The 23,742-nt window shown below is 38.3% G+C and overlaps 1 protein-coding gene across 2 annotated transcripts in view; it reads left to right on the top strand.

Moving 5' to 3' along the window:
• ND-39 (NADH:ubiquinone oxidoreductase subunit 39) overlaps positions 1-23,742 on the top strand; it is a 285,839-nt gene that overhangs the window by 243,756 nt on the left and 18,341 nt on the right. For both annotated transcript variants that reach the window (XM_090386829.1, XM_090386830.1), the window contains exon 9: positions 22,901-22,967. In XM_090386829.1, coding sequence (XP_090242955.1) covers positions 22,901-22,967 — 67 coding nt within the window. The remainder of the gene's footprint in view (positions 1-22,900; positions 22,968-23,742) is intronic.

Below are 23,742 nucleotides of genomic sequence, written 5' to 3'. Positions count from 1 at the left end.
ACTTACCCTTAATACTATTCTGCTCCAATTTGTACAATAGTCTTCCATGCGCAACAGTGTCAAAAGCTTTCCTGAAATCCAAATATATGATATCAAAATTATTTTTGCATCCAGTTCCTTTGTAACCACATCATAATATCCTATCAAATTTGTCAGACAAAACTTTCCCTTAACAAACCATGCTGTGTCTGAATTATTGCTGCAGTCTTGTCTAGATGATCCTGCAATGCATCTTTAAACAGTGACTCCATTATTTTACCAAGAACAGAAGTTAAACTAACTGGTCTGTAATTACTCGTGTCACCCTTCGATCCCCCCTTTGTGAATTGGGGATACATTTGCACATCTCCAATCCGTGGGAACCTCTCCTGAGTCCAAGGATGCTCTCATAATTATGGCTAAGGGTTTGCTTAGTTGCTTTGCTGCCTCCTTTAATATAACTGGATAGATCCCATCCACCCCAGGTGCTTTTCTTATGTTTAACTTCAACAATTTCTCCTCCACTTTGCTTTCAGTTATTAGCACTCTTGCACACTCTCTCTTTTTACTCAACATGACCATGCTCTGCACATTCCATTTGTAACATTTTATGTATGTATTCTCACGGCTGACGAAGGGATACTTAATCTCAAAAGCTTCTTTTAATTTCTTAAACCTAGTTACTGTTCTTACCAGTTGACTGAATTCTTTATTTATTCAGGAATTTCTTGTAATTGCACACTGGAATTTAAATAGTTTGTGCTGCAGCGATAAGTTTTCATGGGGCATTGACATTGATATTGTTGTGCCCGCATTATAAGTGGGAACTTTCTTGACCACTTCACTCATGTGTCATAGCTGATTGGTTGTGGGATATCACAATTGAACAACATGCTAACATCAAGTTCTTTAAATTTGGGAAAGGTACTACAGAATGTTGCAAGTATTACAGGAAGTTTATGGAGATGATGCTTCAAAGAAAACATCAGTTTATGATTGGAAACACTGCAAGACAAACCTCACAGTGGATGCCCTTCGACATTACAAAACATTGAAAATGGCAAGAAAGTGAAGGAACTCGTGCGAAATGATAGGTGAATGACTGGTGTCATGAATTTGGACTTCCTGTGGGCCCAGTAGACACAATCCTGGTGCAAGATTTAGGGGTACGCACCAGGATTTGCATGTGTTCAAAGTTTGTTTCATGCTTGCTGTTGGAAGATGGAATGGACTTACAAGCAGTTCTGGGCTGCGAAAAAAATTGCAGCCTTCACATCCCCTGACCTTACACCATCTGACTTCTGTCTATTTTCTAAACTGAAAGTGAGGCTTCAGAATCATTCTTTTGCTGCAGTAGATAATGACATCAAAGAAAACACCAAAGCAGCCCTACATGCATTAAAAATAACACAATTTTAAAGAATTTTTCAAAGCTTGGGTAGACTAATAAAGCAAGCGGGTGTGTGCAGAAGAAAGGTACAGTCAGTCCTCATATTTTTTTTTTTTTTTTTTCATGTGAACCCCAAACACGAGAGGTATTAGAACCTATAGTACTTAGTACCATGCTTGGATTGGAGGTTGAAAAGACGAAAGAAGATATTTATTGACATTGGATTTGAACATTCTGTAGATTGTAATTTTCAGGAAATACGTATGAAGGAAGGTTGTTCCAGAAAACGGCAGTTGAATGAATAAATGAGGAAGATAAAAAGTTGGTTTTGTGAGTATGAAATTGGACAGTAAATGGATGTTGGCTGGTGGTGTCACAGGTTCTGACTGTTTTGAAAAAGAGAACAGGAATTATAGAAGCAAATTCAGAAGAACAGTGCCCATGGAGGTATCTATAGAAAAGGCATGCAGCATAAACAGTACGTCTATGAGAAAGCGAGTGGAGAGACTCTGTTAGAGATGAATCATTAATTAACCTAACTGCCCTCTTCTGAATGGAATCAAGAAGCCTGAGAGAGGTTTTGGGGGCACCACCCCAGATGTGGGAACAATATTCCATGGCAGGGCGGATTTGTGATTTATACAGAGTGAGCAGCTGTTTGGCAGAAAAGTAACGCCTAGAGCGAAAGAGAAAACCAAGTTTTTCAGATGCAGAGGAAGCAATATTTGTAATGTGCTTGTGCCAAGAGAGATTAGAAGCCAGGGTAATCCCCAAAAGAGATATATCATTTTGCCTAGAAATCGCAGTGTCACTAAAGATAAGCATTGGAGCAGAAGAATCCTTTTTGCGAGATATAAGACAAGACTGAGTTTTAGAAGGGTTGAAATCAACTAAGTTGCCTTTGCTCCACTGGAGAATTACCTGAAGATCAGCATTTAAGGAATTGGTAGCAGATTTTTGAGAAGTTAGATCTGATTGAGCAGGACTAGATTTCTCAAAATGGAAAGTGGAATGCAATGTGCTATCATCGGCAAAACTATGGATAGGATTTCCAGTCAATGGAAGAAGGTCATTAATATACAAGAGGAAAAGAGTGGGGGAAAGAACTGAACCTTGGGGGACACCGGCATTAGTGGAGAAGTTAGAAGACAGAGAGCCATCTACCATCACCCTCAGTGAGCGATCAGAGAGAAAATTGGATAACCAATTACTAAAAACAGTTGGCAAACCATAAGATGGAAGCTTGTTTAGAAGACCTTTATGCCAAACACAATCAAAAGCCTTTGAGATGTCAAGAGCAACTACTTGTGTTTCACCGAAACTTTCCATTGAATTAGTCCATAAATGGGTAACATAAGCCAGAATATCACCAATGGATTGACATTGACGGAATCCATACTGGCGATCGTTGATCAGATGGAAGGTTTCTAGGTAGTTTAAGAGTTGGCAGTTAATTGATTTCTCCATTACTTTAGAAAGAGTAGAAGTAATTGCAATGGGACGATAATTGGATGGGAGGGATTTGTCACCCTTTTTAGGAACTGCCTGGATATGAGCAAATTTCCAAGCAGAAGGAAAAACACCTTTGGAATAAGAAAGTGAAAAAAGGCGGCAAAGAATAGGAGTAAGTTCAGGTGCACAGGTTTTGAGAACAAGTGGAGAAATACCATCAGGACCTGGAGCTTTCTTAGCATCAAGATTCATCAAAATCCTTCTGATATCCTTTTGACGGAAGACCACAGGAGGCATTGAATGGAATGTGTTGGGAATAGTGGGAGGTGTTTTACCAAGATCATTAATACATGAGCTCGAAGAAAAATGGGATGCTAGCAGGTCAGCTTTATCCTTGGCTGAAGTAACAACAGAACCATCTGGTTTGGACAGAGGTGGGAGTAGAGATGGGCAAAAGTTAGTGCCAATAGCTTTGGCAAGAGACCAGAATGCTCGGCTACCATTAGGACAAGAAGCAAGTTTTCTACTCTTACCCTGTTCAAACTGTAGTTGGGACTGATTAATAACTGCTTTACAATTGTTGCGAGCTTTGGTGTAGGCAGAAAATGAAACTGAAGAATTAGAAACAAGCCAATTACGATATGCAGCATTCTTCTCTTGAACAGCCTTAGCACATTTATTGGAAAACCAAGGTTTAGATAAAGGATGAGATTTTAAAGTGGAGTGTAGGATAAAGGATTCCATTCCTGCAAGAATAATTTCACTGACACGATCTGAGGAAATGTTGACATCAGAAGTTTTGAAACAGTAATCCGACCAAGGAAAAGAAGAAAAGAAGTCTTGCAGGTCATCCCATTTTGCATTCTTGTAATGCCAAACAACACGAGGATGGGAATAGCCTTTAGATAAAAGTTCGATTGGAGAAGAGACAATCACCAAGTTGTGATCTAAAGTGCCTAAAGAACCTCTCACTTCGACCGTGTACTTAGAAGGGTTGTTTGTGAGAAAAAGATCAAGCGTATTGGCTGTATGATTAGGATTGTCCGGTATTCTTGTAGGTAAATGAACAATCTGTGTTAGGTCATTAGTAATTGCAAAAGCCTCAATATCTCGACCTGCTGGGTCGGTGTGACTAGAAAACGGAAGCCAGCTGGAGTTGTGAACGTTAAAATCACCAAGGAAAATTACCTCACTGTTAGAAAAGTTGGACTGGAGAAAGTCAAGTTGCAAAGAGAGGAAGTCAAAGAGCTCCAAGTGATTAGTGGATTTGGGAGAACGGTAGAGTCAACAGATGAATTTGACACAATGAGGTAGAGAGATTTTGAGCCAGAGAAGATCAAAGAGAGGAGATTCCAAATTGCCAAGTCTCTGACAGGGAATATCAGAACGGATATATGCACAAGTACCACCTTTGAGGCGAAAGGAATCATACATCGAATAATTTGGGCATCTGAGATGAGCAGTAGTTGAATCAAGCGATAACTGAGATTCTGTCCGTAAAAGTACATGGGGTTTGGCAGACTGCAAGTGGAAATGGACATCGTTGAGATTAGCATTGAGACCACATATATTTGTGAAATGAATAAGGAAGTGCTTGGGAGGTTTAGATCTTTTCGCAGATAAGCTTGCTCTATTAGTTTGACAATTCATGGTGTATTGAATAGTAAGAAAAAGTGTGTGGGACATGCTGTATGAAGTAATGAAATTTTTGGATATGGCGTACATGAGGTAAGAATATACCCAGATCCTTGACATAATGAGGCCTCGACAATGCTCCCCGCATACACACTACTCAGACTCCCTCCACTCACTATCTGGCAGAGTAGACCTAGCAAGATTATACACTAGCTGATCCGGAAGCCTCCTAGAGAATTACCAATAGGTTCAGTCCGGTGTACTAACTAGTGGCCAGCCTGCGAACATTGTTTCAGAGCTGTACCCTCGAAATGTAAGGAATATTGGAACTCGCCATGACGTTCATCATAACCTCAAAAGTCATCAATCATACTGCATGATGGAAGAGATAGGGAAGGGTTGACCGGAACTTAGCTCTAGAGACTAAACATGGGTTCCACCACTTAAAGCCTCCAATAAGCAAAGTGGTGGTATTTCCTACGTATCCCTAGTTTCTCCCTGCATTCTCAGTAAACAGACAGTGTGTGTTGTGTAGTGGCAGTAGAAGTTGTTGACAATATATTGATTGACATGTCGGCCGGCATGACAGATGAAGTTGGGAAACCTTATTTCCTAACCTAACCTTAAAGGTTAAGTTATGAAAATAACATAACTTACCCTCTGAGAATAATTTGAAAGAATGCAGAGAAAATAAAAGCAACTTGTATAGCAGGAACAACCCAAAGTCTAACAAAAGACATTAGATTAAGACAAAGAATTGAAAGAGATGGAACGTCTGTTATCTGTTTGGCTAGAAGATCAAAGAAAGAAGAGATGAGGGACAAGTTTGCTTACGGAAAAAGCATTAGCAATATTTTATTACGTAATAAAATACGTATTTTACTATGTTTATTTATTGCGTTTGGTAATGTTTTAGTTACATATGTGTGTTCTATCTTATGTGGTCGGCACCTAACCCTATTTTTCCCATAAGGCTTATTATTTATATTACACAATTTTGCATTGCACGAGGGTTTCTAGAAACACAATTATCGTGTTATACAAGGATTGACTGTACCTTGAAAATGATTAGGTGAGTAAGCCCAACTGTTCACTCAATAAACTTATACAGTAAAATTCCAGGAAATTTTTGAATGTATTTTTTTTTTTTTAAATATTTGTACACATTATTAAGCAGTTGTACACATAAGAAATATATGTGCATGCTGGAAATTTCACATGTATAACAGTTTTTTAAATTGTAAAATGAATGAGACTAATAGACTCATATTTATATTTTAGATATACAGTAAACACCGTTCCTGAGAAATTCTGCGAATACCGAAAACGCGAATACTGAGCTATGGCTCCCATAGTAATAAAGGGGTTCTGTTCCAAAGTATGAAATAGCATTAGCATTAGTAGAGGCATTTGATGCAAGAAAGCAAGCTTATGCAGCATCAGCCAAAAAAAAAAAAAAAAAAAACCCACTTCCACTTTACCCCTCTGTTCGTTCAAAATACCTGTCCAGCTGAGCCTTAAACTTATTTAGGCTATCAACCTCCACCACAAGGGATGGAAGTCTGTTCCACCAACCAACCATCCGCTGGCTCAAGGCAAATTTCCGCACGTCTATCCTACATCTGTCTTTCCTCAATTTGAATTTATGCCCTCTCAGGTGATTTTTCTGAGCTAGAGGAAGAATCCCATCAGCATTGAGCATGCTCAAACCATTCAAGGCTTTATACACCTCTATCAGATCACCTCGCTGGTGCCTAGTCTCCAGACACTGTAATTTGCAAAACTTAAGCCTTTCTTCGTAAGAGCACCCCTTTGTTCCATTCACTAATCTTGTTGCCCTTCTCTGTACTCGTTCCAGCAGCTCTACATCCTTCTTGAAATGAGGCCTCCAGACCTGTATACAGTACTCTAGGTGTGGCCTGACCATTGCCTTATACAATGGAATAATCACCTCCTTATCCCTGCTGGAAAAATTCCTGTATATCATTGACAATACTCCATGAGCTACTCTTGCAGCCCGTCTGCACTGCTCAGAGAACTTCATATCTGCCTGCACAACCACCCCCAAGTCCCTTTCATTCTCTACCACTGTCAGTGTAGTACCACAGAGTTGATACGTTGCTCTGGGGTTGCTGTTTCCCATGTGTAGTACTTTACATTTGTCAATGTTAAACTTCATTTGCCACCTCTCAGCCCATCTGCTCAACCTTTCCAGGTCCTGTTGCAGCAGCATAGTGTCAGTAGTGTCCTTGACAACTCTGCCAACCTTTGTATCGTCTGCAAACTTGGACATTAAGCTTGATATACCATCATCAATATTATTTATAAATACAGAAAACAACAATGGACCCAACACTGAGCCCTGAGGGACTCCACTAATAACATTAGTCCATGATGAGCAGTGTCCATTGATTACCACTCTCTGTCTTCTCCCCCTCAACCACCCCTTTATCCATAGCAGCAATTTGCCTCCAATGTCACACTTTGATATATAAGAAAAACTAGTCTAAAATTTTGTCTATGTATGTACCTTCATAATATGACTATGTACATAGTGAAATGCAAGCATAAGGCATCGAAATGAAAATAAGAAACAATTTAATATTAAATATAATATTTATTAGAAATTTCAAACAAATCTTTCAATGTGGCACCTTTGCTATAGCTAAAAAAACTTATCCCGCCAGTGCTATCACCAGTTTCGCTAAAGTGGTGATAAAGGTGTTTTGCCTTTTCACGAATGATGACTAAACTTAACGGAATTTTATTTTGAGTCCGGTCTTCTATCCACAGATTTAAAGCTTTTTCCATTTTTTTCTAATTTAACATGACAAGTTACAGAGCAAATTTTTGAAGCAATTAGTGCGTTTTCATGGACACTACGGTGGATTTTTTCTTCTGATTTCTTGATTGATCGTATCGTTGACTTATTGATTTTATGTTTTGAGACTGATGAGACACTTTCACCATTAGAAATTTTGTCTAATAACTGAATTTTACTTGCTAATGTCATCACCTTCTTTGATCTTTTCACAATTCCCTTGTTATTCTTAGCCATATTTTTGTGGGGGTCAGAAAAGAACTTGTCCACAATAAAGTCACTTTCTTCCGTTAACACACTCTTGAAAGTGTCTGGTTACACTAACACACTGCAAAATGGTAGATTTTTCACTTTTGTAAGTATATCAATTTATAAATTGATAAATTTATTCACTTTATAAGCATATAAATTAAAAGCAAACGACGAAACGTTCCATGACAAGCACATAGCACATACTGAACAAGGATTAGCGAGAAACATCCATCTTGCGATTTTCTCACCCCTCTTCCCCCACCCACTGAGCGCTGTTTTGACCGGGAAAGATGATTTTAGCCACTTTCATTTTATATTAAATCAGCGACCGCGAATACGGATACTGCGAATAGCGGGGGTTTACTGTATTTTGATTTTTTTTTTTTTTAAATTTTTCATCAGAATTAATATATTTTTTAAATATTTAATTTTTAAAAAATAAGAAGTTATATATAATAATTATTGCCATCCATTTAGAAAATAAGAAATATTGGTATTCTCCAAGCAGAATTTAAAAAGCCTGAACTTTTTCTAAAAATAAGAAAAGATTTGTGCACCTGTCAGATATATTATTACTGTTTTTGCTACATTTTGGGCCGACCGGGCTAGCCAGGTAGGTAAAGTGCCTGCCTGGCAACCCAAAGGTCGCGGGTTCGATTCCCGCCTCGGGCTTGGATCACAGTAAAATGCAAAAACTTTGGGAGGTGCAATATGGCCATAGAAGCTGATGCGCCAACAACTAACAAAAAAAAAAAAAAAAAAAAAAATAGAAGCTACATTTTGGAGCGCCATCATTGCCAAGTTAAATCACCATTCTCCTTACATTTAATATGAGTACATGAAAGAGTCATCAGTAGCTTCCAGCATTGTTATGCCTTGGCATTGTTATATCAAATTCATTTGCAATCCACAAATTTGTCATAGTTTCACTTTCTTCGTTCATATCATTCTCATTGTTAAAGAACCACAAAATTATTGGAAACTGAAAAATTTCAACTATTAATATAACATAATTTTTTTTTTTTATGTTACTCAAATTAAATGGTAGTTATCTCTTTGAGCAAAATAAGAGGCCTAATGAATCTGATGACTATAATCAGCAATTGTGCAGAGAAAGAGAATGGGCCAATAAATCAGATTGTCTTATAATGGGGATTTTAATTTCCAAGAGATTGACTGGAATTTGTGGGTTGGTCACTCACACACTAGCAAGGCTTTTGTGGATTTATTGGATGATTGTTTTCTACAGCAGCATGTTCGGGAGGCAACTAGAGGAAGTAATACTCTTGATTTGATTATCATTAGTGATTCTTCATGCATTAAGAATCTCTAGATAAAGGAACCACTAGGTGGCATTGATCACAGTGTGCTTTATTCCTGGTGGTAGTTAGCTCAAAGAAATAACTACCATCAGGGGTAAAGTGAAGGGTTTTTGCTTTCGTAAAGGTGACTACTGTGGTCTGAGACAGTATTTAAATTCTATATAATGGGACCAACAGATGATATTACCAACTGCAAATTCAAAATGGGCAGCATTCAAAGAATTAATCTTGGAAGCTACTAGGCATTTCATACCAACTAAGAAATATTGTTCAAGATTTAGGCCTAAATGGCGCCTCCGTAGCCAGGTGGGAAGGAGCAGCAGTGCGTAACACACGCTTCTTGATTAGACCGGGGTTCGAGCCCGTCACCACCAAATACGGAGGATGCGGAAAGGTCAGGGAATGACCACCGCATATCCCGGAGCAATATGGCCTTAGTTGCTAATGCTCCTAAAAAAAAACCAAAAAAAAAAAAAAAAAATAGGCCTAAATGGACGTCAGATGAACTAATTAGACATGTGGCAGAGAAGAAAAATGCATCGGATACGTATAAATTAACAGATGACACAGAAGCCTATGACAGATATAAGCTGGTCTGTAACCAAGTCACAAAGGAGGTTAGGTAGGCAAATGCAGATTATGAGAAATCTTTGGCAAAGGATGCAAAGAAAAACAGCAAAGAGTTCTTTATTTATGTAAACTCTAGAAGGAAGGGGATAAATCAGATTGGTCCACTTGATATCGATGATCCTGCTCAGGTAGCTAACAAAGTAAATGAATATTTTGCATTTACATTCACACATGATTTATTCAGGGAGGGGAATGCCACAGGTGTATTAAACTCTGGCATTAAGCTAGGACTTCCCCTTAGCAAACCCTTAGCCATAATTATGAGAGCTTCCTTGGCCTCAGGGGAGGTACACACGAACTGCATATTTGCAAATGTGACCCCTATCCACAAAGGAGGATCAAAGGGGGAGACAGGTAATTACAGACCTGTTAGTTTAATTTCTGTTATAGGGAAATTAATGGCGGCACTGGTTAAAGAAGCATTGCAGGATCATCTAGACAAGACTTCAGTTATAGCTCGGACACAGCATGGGTTTGTTAAGGGGAAGTCGTCTGACCAATTTGATTGGAAACTATGATGTAGTCACAAATGAACTGGATGCAAAGAATAAATTTTTATATCATATATTTGGATCTTAGAAAGGTTTTTGATACTGTTGAACATGGAAAACTGCTGCACAAATTGGAGGCAAATTGCTGCTATGGATAAAGGGATGGTTGAGTGGGAGAAGACGGAGTGGTAATCAATGGACAGTGCTCTTTGTGTATTATTGTTATTAGTGGTGTCCCCCAGGGTTCAGTGTTGGCTCCATTGTTGTTTTCTGTATTCATTAATGATATCGATGATGGTATATCAGGCTTAATATCCAAGTTTGAAGAAGATACGAACGTCGGCAGGGTTGTTAACGACAGTAAGCTGCTGCTGCAACATGATCTAGAAAAGTGGAGCAGATGGGCTTAGAGGTGGCAACTGAAGTTTAACATTGATAAATGTAAAGTACTGCATATCGGAAGCAGTAACCCCAGAATAACGTATCAACTCTATGGTACTACACTGATAGTGGCAGTGAGTGAAAAGAACCTGGGGGTAATTATGCAGGCAGATATGAAGTTTTCTGAGCAGTGCAGATGGTCTGCAAAAGTAGCTCATGGTGTCTTGTCAATGATATACAGGAATTTTTCTATCAGGTGTAAGGAGGTGATTATCCCCTTGTATAAGGCAATGGTCAGGCCACACCTTGAGTACTGTATACAGGTCTGGTGGCCTCATTTTAAGAAGGAGAGCTGTTGGAAGAGTACAGAGAAGGGCAACAAGATTAGTGAATGGAACAAAGGGTTGCTCTTGTGAAGAAAGGCCTAAGTTTTGCAGATTACAGTGTTTGGAGACTAGGCACTTGTGAAGTGATCTGATTGAGGTGTATAAAGCGTTGAATGGTTTTAGCATGCTCAATACTGACGGGATTCTTCCTCTTGCTGAGAATAATCACCTGAGAGGGCATAAATTCAAATTGAGGAAAGACAGTTGTAGGATAGATGTGCGGAAGTTTGCCTTTAGCCAGCGGGTGGTTGATTGCTGGAACAAACTTCCATCTGTCATTGTAGAAGTTGATAGATTAAATAGATTTAAGGCAGAACTAGACAAACATTTGAAGCGAGTGGGTGGGTGAAGTGAGAAAGGTGTGTGTTTTTTTTTGTTTTTGTTTTTTGTAGACTGATGCTGTATAAGCTTACTTTCTTGCATAATGTGCCTTTGCTAATGTTAAAAATAAATATAAACTATAATTGAAAACAATGTATAAGACAAGCTATAGTACTGTTTATAGTCTACAAAATATCAAACTTGTTTAATTGAATATAACTTGCAGTTAAAAGATGAGTGCACTTGCTTGATAGTGTAATGTTTCATGAAACTATTGACAGCTATTAATTGCAGTTAGCATGCATTCATCACACTTGATGGATTTAACCATGCTAAAATTTTGGTGAGTTCGAAGATAATAAAGCACTAGAAACCTAAATTGGTATTATAGTAAAGCCTCGCAAATCGGATTAATTGGGGGAAGAGTTCATCCGGATTAGTGAAGCAAAAGATAGCCCCCAAAAGACAAATAAACTTAAAACACAGTGGATAATTTAATGATATAGGTAGTGCTGATGAAAATAAATTAAAAATCACTGTTGAGCCTTTATTTAAAAACTATAAAAAGACGGTACATTTATCCATCGATGGAAGACTCAGAAGTTGTACTTGTTTTTGAACGTAATAAGGCAGGTTTGAAGAAACTGTTACATTTTTTTCTGAACAGACCTCTGCTGCTATTCTTCAATTACAATCTCCCTCACAGTTCGTAGATGTTCATAAATACCCCTGCAATTTTTGATTTGTTGAAGAGTCCACATAATTGATTACTGCATCAGTGCCATGTCATGTGGAGCTAAGAAGTTTCTTCTTAATTGTAGATTCGTGTACTTCATCTAGTTCATTATCTGATTCTTCTTCCATAGCAGAATCTTTAATAACATCTGCAGCAATTTCTTCCTCTGTCAGAAGCTGAAATCCAGAATCTCCTTCTTCCAGTTCAATCCAATCTTGGATATTTTCTTGTATTATTTCCGGCTCTCCAGCTGCCTTCAGCATAGTCTGAAGGCAGCTTGAGAGACTGAAATAATGCAAGGGATTAGAGCCAGAGACCTGAAAGTCCTCTGACTCTAATCCCTTAGTCAGTATCACCATCTGTTTTTTTCCAGCCATTTACTAAAATTTCCTTTTTAGCGTCTCTCCATGCATTGGTCCAGTTGATGATAGCAGACTTGATATTGTATGATTTGATATTTTCCAGTCTTTTTCTTCCTCTTGAGTCATTATCTTTATCCATTCTGTCTTTCAGCACTACTATCACTTCATCAAGTAACTTGCACTTGCAGAGCTTCTTGCAAACCATAATTGATGCCTTAGTCAATGGGCTGTATTAAGGCAGTTGTGTTTGGCAGCAAAGCCAAGCACTTTATTTTACCATGCTTACTGGACATATTTTCAATATCTGGATGTACAGGGTCATTGTCAAGGATTAGAAGTGCTTTAATCTGGTAATCTGAAAATTTCAACACTTCTTTCTGGTATCTCTTGACTTTGGGTACAAAGTGAGGCCCTGAGTGCCAAGTGTTTCTAGTGATCAGGCGAGTTCTCTGTGATTACAAGGCAATTTTCAGAGTCTAAAGCGGATTCTCTGTGTATATAAATATATATATAGGTGCTTAAAAAGTATTAGCACAAAAGGCCCTAAGAAAGGAAAGACACCTTTCCTTTATTTATATTTTAACTGTACTAACTACTAATCTACGCTTAGTCACTAGGTGGCACTGCTCCTGCCTCCCCATGGCGGGGCCAGAAACCTGGGAGTTAAAGCTGTCACTCCCAGGACTAAAAGGAACAAACACGAGTGATCCAAACGTTACAAGCACAGATCCCAAAAATCTGACTCCTTTGAGTTGGAAAAATGAGGACAATGAGACTTTTGTAACTAAAAGGCAAAAAAAGGACATGACATTGCTTCATGCATCTACTTTTATCGTCTTTCATTCTATGTCAGAACAGCCATTAGGAAAACTGTCACCATTTGTCAACCAGAAATGTTTAGAAAGTGTGGCTGGAACACCTAAAAATGTCAAGCGACTGAAATCAGGTGACATTCTAGTCGAGACAGCAAATGCCAAACATGCAGAAAGACTGCTTCAAATGAAAACGTTTGGTGGGATCCCAATAATGGTCTCTTCCCATAATACACTAAATATATTGGAGTAATTTTTGAGTGGGACCTTTTCAGCATCCCTGAAGAAGAAATTAAAACTGAACTGGAAGAGCAAGGCGTCATAGCTGTCAGGAGGATAAAAGTTACTAGAGATGGGACACTTACCCCTACCAGAAATCTCATACTAACGTTTAACACTCCTAAACCACTCACATCTGTGAAGGCTGGATATCTAAATTGTAGCATCCACCCATATATCCCAAATCCTCTCCGCTGCTTTAAATGCCAAAAGTATGGTCATTCACAAATGGCATACCGTGGGTTGCTATCTGTTCCAACTGTGGGTCTCAGGAAACATCAATCAGAACTGTTCAGCCGAGAAATCGAAATGTCCACACTGCAAAGCAAATGAAGTACTTAGGAATTATCTTAGATAATAACCTATCCTTCATACCCCACCTAAAACACATAAGAATGAAAATAAGAAGATACTCAGCCCTAGTGGCTAGGATTACGAGGAAGGATTGGGGACTGAAAAAATGAACCCTAATGCTATATTATAAGCCAACCTTCATCCCAGCAATAATCTACGCAGCTGCAGTATGGTACACCAAAACATCACTGGTAACCAACAAGAAAATCCTGGATATGACACATAGGACCATCCTATTGACAACCACACGAGCTTGCCGCGCGGTAAGCATTGCTGGAGCGCTACCCCTGGATTTAGAAGCTGTGAAAGCAGGACTACTCTGCCTGCACTCAAAGGGAGTGGCCACAAATCATCAGGACTTCACAATCAACCCAGCAAGCAGTCAAAAAACGGAAAGAGCATGACTACAGACCTACCTCCTTCAGGAGTGGCAGCAAAGATGGACAGAGATGACAAAGGGCAAGATCACTCATAAATTCTTTCCAGAACTGAACAAAATATACCCAAGACAACTGGGCTGGTTCTTCCCGGGCTTGCACCTGACCTCGTTACTCACAGGACATGGACCCTTCAACCAGAAACTGTTCGGTTTCGACCTCGCCGATGACCCAAATGGCACGTGTGGGGAAGTCGAAAGCTGGGACTACCTGTTTTACGACTGCCCACAATATGAAGACCTCAGATGCACCCTCATCACGAAAATCCATTACCTCCCCAAAGGACTTGAACATCACTTCATTGACACGGAAGAGGAGTACCGAGCGCTCTTCCAGTATGCACAGGACCTCTTCACAAGGAGAAGGGTGTTAATTGCCATACATCGAGACTGACAGTACAGTATCATAAACAAATCGCATAAGACAGAGGCAACTCCTGTAAGAGAAAATTGTAGAACAAAAGAGAATTAATGGAAAAGAAAGGAATAAAGAAAAGAAGAAGAAAAGAGAATCAACAAAAAAAAAAAAAAAAAAAGACAGGGATTGCCCCACGAGTGTCCCAACCTGAATCAAGTGGACAAGAATAGAGACAACAAACTGCAGCCTAGCTCCCAAAGCTTTATGGCAGCCTGAAGAGGGCACCCTAGCCCCCCCTTCACCTTTAAACCCTACTACCCCAGGGAGATGATTCTCTCGTCCCCACCCTCATTTCTACTGTGGTGGGGCATGGGTATGTCACACTGAAACTTGGGGCTGTCTTCCCTATTGGCCCCATACTTCTGTCTTTCTCCCCCAAGTCTTCAGCTCCCCCCTCTCTATTTTAACGCTAGCGAAGCCCCACACACCTAAATTTAAACACATCCAAAATATCTTCGCCCACGTTGCGGCCCAACTCAAGCAACGTCAACCCCACAATTGACGTTGGTATGTGTATGCACGTTGTGTGTATATATGTACTTGTATACACACATATATACATGCAATATAAATACAATATAATTTTTTTTTTTTTTTTAATTATTTTATTTATTTATCTTTTTTTTTTTTTTTTTTTTTTTTTTTTTTAGGTCCTAGCCACTGAAATTTCAGGAAATTAGGTGGCATAGAGGCAGACCAGGAACCCTACTGGGTTCCTGGTCTGCCTCCATGGGGTGAAGGTGGGGCAACGTTGGGCCTCAGTAGGGGTCCAGCAGCTAAACAACCAGATGAACAACGGTACACGGCACTACACATATACAATATCCATATACTTTTAAATCTCTGGCATTTCCAGTGAACTGATACACCCACAATGAAAACTACGTGGAGATGGGGGAAACCGCTGGTACCATCTGACACTAAATACACCTTACTGCAAGGGGGATCATTCTGCCTAGTCCAAGAACTGTGAATATTGGAAAAGAGAAAAGCAAATTCAACAATATAAAGTAGAACATTGTCACATACCAAGAAGCTAAGAGAACTATACTCCCAACTATCTTCCTATATGCAGGTCATAACTAATTGGCGTACAATAGAAACCCAAATAGACTTTACAATTTCTCCAAAGAAGTTCATCTCAGGCTGGGCAAAAGCACTGCTTTTGCCCTTTTCCCAGCCGAAACATCAAGAGAAACTCACCAACACACCCCTATCCGTACCTCCTGATGCAAAACACTCAGAAATGAAAGTCCCTCAAGGAAAACTTAATGTCATAAGCCAGAAATCAACTAAACAAATGGAGACAGAAACAATCAACCAAGCAGACGAATCAGTACTGCGGAAGAGAGTTTTGCAGAAGAAGAGATGGACACCAGTAAACCATATTTTCTAAAGGAAAAACCAAAGTTCGAAAAGCATAAGGCACCATCTAGGAAATAGTCTGAAACCTTCTCCAAAACTAAATAATGGGAACTATAATACAGTAGAACTGTAGAGGATTCCACACTAACATAGGTGACATATACGATCTGATCGAGCAGTATGCTCCACTATGTCTTTGCTTACAAGAAACCTACCTCAGACCCCAAGACGCGACCTTAATAAAGAACTATACAGCACATCGAAAGGACAGAGTAACAGGTGGCACAACCCATGGTGGTGTGGCAATACTAGTAAATTCTCGCATTCCTTCCCAGATTGTCCCACTAAACATAACTGCCTCCTGGTTGTGTTGCTCCTCTCATAAATGATCCTCTCATAACTGTAATAACAATTTAAAAAAAAATAATAATAAAAAATAACAATTTATGTCTCACCAAACCAAGATTTATTAAAACAAGACATAGAAGACACAGTAAGGCATTTACCTACCCCATTCTGTATACTAGGCGACTGTAACGGACATAGCCCTGTGTGGGGTAACACAACCACAGATAGGAGAGGAAAGCAAATTGAAAAATGGATAGATGAGAATGTTTTAACTTTGTTGAACAATGGCACACATACATATACACATCTCCCATCAGGAAATAGCACAACTATTGACTTGTCTATATGTTTTCCAAGACTGTTTTGCATTCTAGACTGGTCAGTGCACAGTGATCCTCTCAGTAGTGATTACTATCCAATAATCATCATGATGGCACTAGGAACCACATGCAAGTCTCATAAAACTCCTAGATGGAAAATGAATCAAGCAGATTGGGAAACATAAATCTGTTGCAAAACTAAATGTTGATACTGTCAAGTAAAAACCGTTAGATGCAGCAGTACAATATGTAACAAATAAAATAATTCAAGCTGCCAATCTGACTATTCCAAAAACATCAACACATTTCCCAACACATCCAAAATCATGGTGGAATCAAGAATGTGTGCAAGTTAAAAAAAGAGCAAAACAAAACCTGGAATACTTTTCGAAGATGTCCAACTATAGAGAACCACATATTGTTCGAGAAAGCACGAGAAACAGCCAGATATATTAGGCGAGCCAGTAGGAAAGCATCCTGGAAAAAATTTGCATCTACATTAACAAGCTCCACACCATCTAAAACTGTCTGGAATAAAATTAGCAAAATGAATGGCAGATACCAGTTTACTCCAACTCCGATACTAAACTGGAATGGACAAATCACTGCAGAGGAATCAGAAATAGCCAATGCACTGGGCAAAACTTTTGCCAAAATATCAGCGACCACCTCATACACTCCCACTTTTCAAACATACAAAGCAAGAATAGAAAGACAAAAGCTGAATTTTTCCACAAGAAATGATGAACAGTACAACCTACCTTTAACATTCCGTGAATTGAAACATGCTCTATTGTAGACAAAGCAAGGTGCTGTAGGACCAGACCAAGTTCATTATATGATGTTAAAGCAACTCGATGATCAATCCCAAATGGCATTACTAGAACTATATAACAGAATCTTCCTAGAAAACCAATTTCCAAGACAGTTGGCATCATGCAATAATTCTTGCTTTCCCAAAATCAAGGAAAGATCTCTCTGACCCACACAACTGTCGTCCAATTGCTCTGACCAGTTGCCTGGGAAAAGTTATGGAAAAAATTGTCAGTGCTTGTTTAACTTGGTTTTTGAACAGAAATAACCTTCTCAATCCATCACAGCATGGTTTCAGGAAAAATTGTTCAACACTAGATTTACTTATCAAATTAGAGAACAGTGTGAAGAATGCCTTTACCTGAAAAGAACACCACGTAATGATCTGTTTCGATATAGAAAAAGCTTATGATACAGCATGCCATTATGGAATTATTCAAAACCTATATCACCTTGGTTTACACAGACATCTTCCTAAATATATTTAAAATTTTCTATGCCACAGGTCATTTCAAGTTAGGTTGCAGAATACTCTTTCAAAAGTCTTCACCCAAGAAGAGGGCATGCCTCAGGGGGTCTGTGCTGAGCACAACCCTCTTTGCTATCAAAATAAACTCCATAACTGAACATGTACCAAAACCCACTGATACCACTTTATACATTGAAAGTATAGAAGGGCAGCTGCAAGGAGCAATAAATAAAATAAGTAAATGGGTGCAAACAAATGGCTTCTGGTTTACCACACAAAAAACTGCATATATACACTTCTTAAGAAACGAAACCTACACCCTGATCCTGAACTTAAACTAGACGGATATATGATCCCAGTTGTACCAAACATAAGATTCTTAGGGCTTCTCTTAGATAAGAAGCTGAATTTCCTTGAACATATTAAGCAACTAAGATATTCTTGCATCAAGAAGTTAAACCTACTCAAAGTTCTTTCTGCAACAACTTGGGGCGCAGATCGAAATACACTAATTAAACTTTATCGAGCAATAGTACGTTCCAGGCTGGACTATGGAGCACCTGTTTACGACTCTGCAAGACCAAGTGCACTGAGATGGTTAGATCCTATACATCACAGTGCGCTCCGTATGGTACTTGGAGCATTTCGCACTTCACCTATACAAAGTCTATATGCAGAAGCCCATGAACCTTCACTACAACTTAGACGACAGAACTTATTATTACACTATGCTGTAAAGATAAAATCCATCACCGATCATCCAAAAAGAGAGGTTCTGTTTTCGTCGTACTGGGAAAACTTATACCAAGCTCACCCACGAATAAACCGACCTGCCAACATCCGCCTAAAAGATTTGCTATTAAGCTGAGAGCTTAATCATGACCGCATAGCTACTACGACTACACAGATCATTCCACCATGGATTATAATTCAACCTGCATATGACCCGCATCTTCAATCCTGGGGGAAAACAAATCTCCCGAGAACAAACTACCAGCAACTACATGCAGCATACAAAGAAAAATATAAACATCACACTTTCATATACACAGCTGGCTCAAAAACAGAGACTAGTGTAGGAGCTGTGATCCACTTTGAAGACTGTACTCTCATCCAACAACTTCCAAAAGAATGCAATATCTTTACAGCTGAGTTACAAGCCATTTTGATGGCCGCAAACAAAATTAAACATGAACAGATAGCAGACAGCATAATTTTCACTGACTCATTTAGCTCTGTCATTGCCTTGCAGAATGCCAATACTAAAGCACATCCAGTTTTACAACAGGTCCAATATTCAGTATCAAAGCTATTACAAAATAATCACAAGATCAGATTCTGCTGGATTCCAAGCCACAGGAATAACTGGAAATGAAAGAGCAGATAAAGCAGCAAGAGAAGCTGCTACCTCTGACTATGCCTTTCGCTCAATACTATATACCGATTACAAGTCCTTAAGCCGACCGGGCTAGCCGAGTGGGTAAAGTACCTGCCCGGCATCCCAAAGGTCGCGGGTTCGATTCCCGCCTCGGGCTTGGATCAAAGTACTGCAAAAACCTTGGGAGGTGCAATATGGCCACAGAAGCCGATGCGCCAACAACTACCAAAAAAAAAAAAAAAAAAAAAAACAAGTCCTTAATCCACCAAAGCAGTTTAAAACAATGGCAACAACACTGGCAAGATCAAACTAATAAACTTTGTGTAATTAAACAAACACTTCGGCCATGGAATACCAGCTGCCGATTCAACAGACACGAAGAAGTGATCCTTGCTCGATTACAAATCGGGCATATCCATATGACTCATTCTTACCTACTCAGAGGTGAAGACCCTCCTCAATGCCAGAACTTTCAAGGTTCACTCACTGTACATCACTTCATGGTGAACTGTCCAAGATTTATTTCAGAACATATTAGAGCCTTTCAAACAATGATGAATGCACAAAACAACCTAACACTTAAAAACAATTTTAGATAACAAGCCACATATTACCGATGTTTTCTTTTTTCCTTAAGTTAATTGGATACTACCAAAACACATAAAAATTAATAGTATAACGTTTACGAAAAAGCAACATAATTACAAAACAAAATCTTGGCTTCCTTCTGAACAATATCAAGAAAAATGGAAAATGTCGAAATATGAAACTCTCTAACCTAGACTAGGTGCATTATAGCCTAAGCTGCTCTTGCGCCAATAGCTCTCAAACAACCAACCAACCAACTACAAAGTGGTCATGGACCAATTCTTTGTAATTTCTTGTGTGAACCAAGCATTTTGTGAGTTGGAATAGACAACAGGCAATATGCACATACAATCTTTTGAATTCTTCACCTTGAATTCTTCACCTTGCCAACCACAACAGACTTTAGCCGATGAGTTCCATCTGCATTGGTACAAAGAAGTGCTGAAAACTTCTCCTTGCTCTTTTTTCACCCTAGTGTTGACTGCTCTGTACGAGAGGCTTGTGTATTTTCTGGTAGACCATGCCAAAACAGTCCCGTTTCATCAGCATTATATGTTTGAGAATAACAAAGACCTGATTGTATTATTATTTCATTTAATTTTTTTTCTAAATTCACCTTTAACATCACCACTTAGAGCTTCACCACAAATTTTTTTTTAGTGATATTGTGCTTTTGTCTAAATTGCCATAGCTGTCCTGAACTGCAAGTAAAATTATGTAACTTCAAATGCTTTGTAAACTCTTCTGCCACTGCTTTTAGCTCAACACCATGCATGCCATGCCACTTGGTCATTGTTGTGAATATCACTTAAATGTAATTGCTTCCAGCAACACTCGGCTTTTTTAATCTCTGTCTATTTGATATCCTGCTTTTATCACTCTCCACATTGAATTTTAAAGTAAATGCCTTTATAGATTATTTTTGTTTTTTAATATCTGACACAGTCTGTTGGCTATTACCAAATTCTTCAGCAATTTTTTTTCCCAGGAACACTATTTTCAAGTTGATCTATCACGTTGAGCTTGGTAATGGTAGTTAAAGTATTGTGTTTTCTTTTTATTCTTCTTCTTCTTGGCTTTCTCCATTGTATCAACGGTTATCCTCGACCTAACTTTTTTTTTTTTTTTTTATTCAGTTTTGTTCCTCCACTCTTTTCTGTCCTCCCAGGCTTCATTCTTCAATGTCCTCTTTTCCATAGCCACTCTCACTCCTTCCATCCATGTGCTCTAGGTCTTTCTCTCCTCTCCTTTTCCTTCTAGGGGGTGTCCATTCCATTACTTTTTTGTCCATACCATTCTAATCTTTTTTGTTCTATTTTGTCGATGATGTTTATTTGAGTGTCTGTCCATTGCCTGTGTCTTCATTCCTAACTCGTTCTAGCTTAGATCTTTGGGCTGATCTTCTCCAAAAATCCATCTTGACAGCTAGCAATTTCTTCCTTTGCCTTTCTTTTATAGTCCAAATCTCAGATCCATATAGTAAGATACTCTGAAAAATTGCATTATATAGTAATCATTTGGTTTTTGGGAGACTTATTGCTCCATAATATTGGATTCAACATTCCCAAGACCTTTCTTCCCTTGTTAATTCTCCTTGTAATCTCATCTTCAGATGAACCATCCATCTGCACGATACCTCCTAGATATTTAAACTGCTTCACATTCTTTTATCTCTGCTCCATTTTACACTCAAAATGTCTCCTGTTGAATTCATATATTCTGTCTTATTAAAATTTTTTGTGAAACCCCATTCTCTATATTGTTCCAATAGCTTTCTGCACATATAGTCAATGTACTTTGCATCCTGTGCAATCAGTACCTGGTCATCTGCGAACAAAAGGTTTGAAAGGTAGATGTTTTGAGCCACACATTGGTCTGCATCTTTGGGACCAAACCTCCAGAGTCACTTACAGGTACAACTTGAATAACATGGGGGATAAACAGCACGCTTGTAACAAGCCTTTTGATGTTTTGAATTTCCTTGATATATCTGACCCAATTTTAATGCAGCAAGTGTTATTTTTTTATATTTTTCTAACTGTGTCGATCAGTGGTCTTTTTATTCCACTTTTAAATTATTTAGAATCCGTACTTATAAAGAAGTACACAAATGAAGCGATATAAGCAATAGCGTTCATCCAACTCAGAGTCATCAACTTTACTGAACAACATGCAAGACAATATAATGTATGTTCCGTCTCTCTCTCTCTCTCTGTGCAGTCAATCAGCATACAGTCAGAGTGACTCATCTGCCTTCTTAAATCCTGTGTGTCTTTCAAAGTACTGAACTATGAATATAATTTTTTGTATTTTGATCCATATTATCCCACATCCAGATTAACTGGATTAGCAAGGAGTTTCTGCATTATGTTTATTTTTGAATTGGAAATAAGTACATAATGAAATGAACCATTTTGTGGTATTTTCTTACCACTTCTTCAGTGATAGCTGTCTTTGCAATATCACCATTACAAAAGATAACTTCGGTCACAAGAACTTATTCTCAAGCTCAACAACAAAGAAATAATAATTGCTAGTTTCTATTAGTTCAATTTCAATGAACTCTCTAAAAATCTTTCTAAAAGAGCCAACCATAAAATTTTATGAAAATCATTCCACTGGAGGTCTAATTATTACATGTGGCCTTATGAATGGATGGATAGGGAGAAGACAAACGGCACTTTACATGCATATATTAATGTCTAAAAATTGAAGAAAAAATTAATAGGAAATTTTATTTTCTAAAGACATTTATCTAAATAGTTTTTCAGTGTTTACAAAAAAAAATTCCTTGGAAATAATGTAGTTCAGGTAGATCTGCGTATGTTTGTAAACTCACTTGAGTGGTCAAGCACTACATTAGCAAAACAAATACTTTGGGGGATTGGAGATTACATTTTGTAAACTGAAGAGATGCAAAAACTGGTTACCTTTTTTTTTTTTTTTTTCTTTTTCTCCTCTCCTCTCACAAAATGTTTAAAATTATGCTAAATGAACTGTAGTACTGGAAATGATGACATTATAGATAAATTTTCTGGTTTTAAGTATAACTCTATTGTTTGTCCTTGAATATATTTTAATCTCACACAAAAATATTTTTGAAGTGTTTACTTTTTTATTTTTGTAAAATTAAAGGCATTTCATTCCATGTTATATTAATAGGGCAAAAGTTTCTTTAATGGAAAAATTCATGAAGTATCCAGAGATCTGCTGGGAAAGACTAGAACGGGTGAGTCTGTGATTAGCAAATAAGATTAGAGCCATGTAATCTAGAAAAATCCTGTAAAAACAGACTTCTCCGGAGAATTCGTTATTTCTTGGTTCCAAAATTCCATTCTAATGAAATTATGCCCCAAATTACTTAAAAAAATAAAAAAAAAATTTTTCAAATACCGTATTTCCTCATGTATAAGACGCACCTTTTTTCGAAAAATTTGTGGTCTAAAATCTGGGTGTGTCTTATACAATAGTTGTAGATTTTTTTTTTTTACTTGCATTTCCCGCTTTTTCATGCTTGTTTTCTTTGCGCTTATTGTTTCACACTTGTTACCAGTATATTAGGTTACATTTTGCCATGTTCTGCCCAGAAATGACTCAGGAAAGATTTTCGTACAGTGCTGAATTCAAGTTAAAAGTGATCCAGTTTGCAAAAGTGAATGGAAATCGTGCTGCTGAATGTAAGTTTGGGCCTCCTCCAACTGAGCAATCAATCCGAGACTGGCTACGGGAAGAAGAAACCCTACTGAAAAGCCACGGCAGAAGAATGCCATTAGAGGCAAGTCAGCAAAATGGCCTGATTTAGAGAGGGAATTTAAGATATGGATTAAGGAGCAAAGGGCAATTGGAATTCCTGTGTCCACAAAGATGGTTCAGCATGAGGCAAGAAGAATTGCTGATGAAAAAGAAGTTACTGATTTCAAAGGAGGACACAATTGGTGCTTCAGGTTCATGAAATGGAATGGACTAAGCATGCATACACGCACCAGACTTGCCCAAACAATGCC

Source organism: Mastigoproctus giganteus, chromosome 12 (assembly GCF_048544385.1).
Source record: "Mastigoproctus giganteus isolate SK-2022 chromosome 12, ASM4854438v1, whole genome shotgun sequence".
NCBI lineage: Eukaryota > Metazoa > Arthropoda > Arachnida > Uropygi > Thelyphonidae > Mastigoproctus > Mastigoproctus giganteus.
This window is presented reverse-complemented; position numbering and strand designations above follow the sequence as displayed.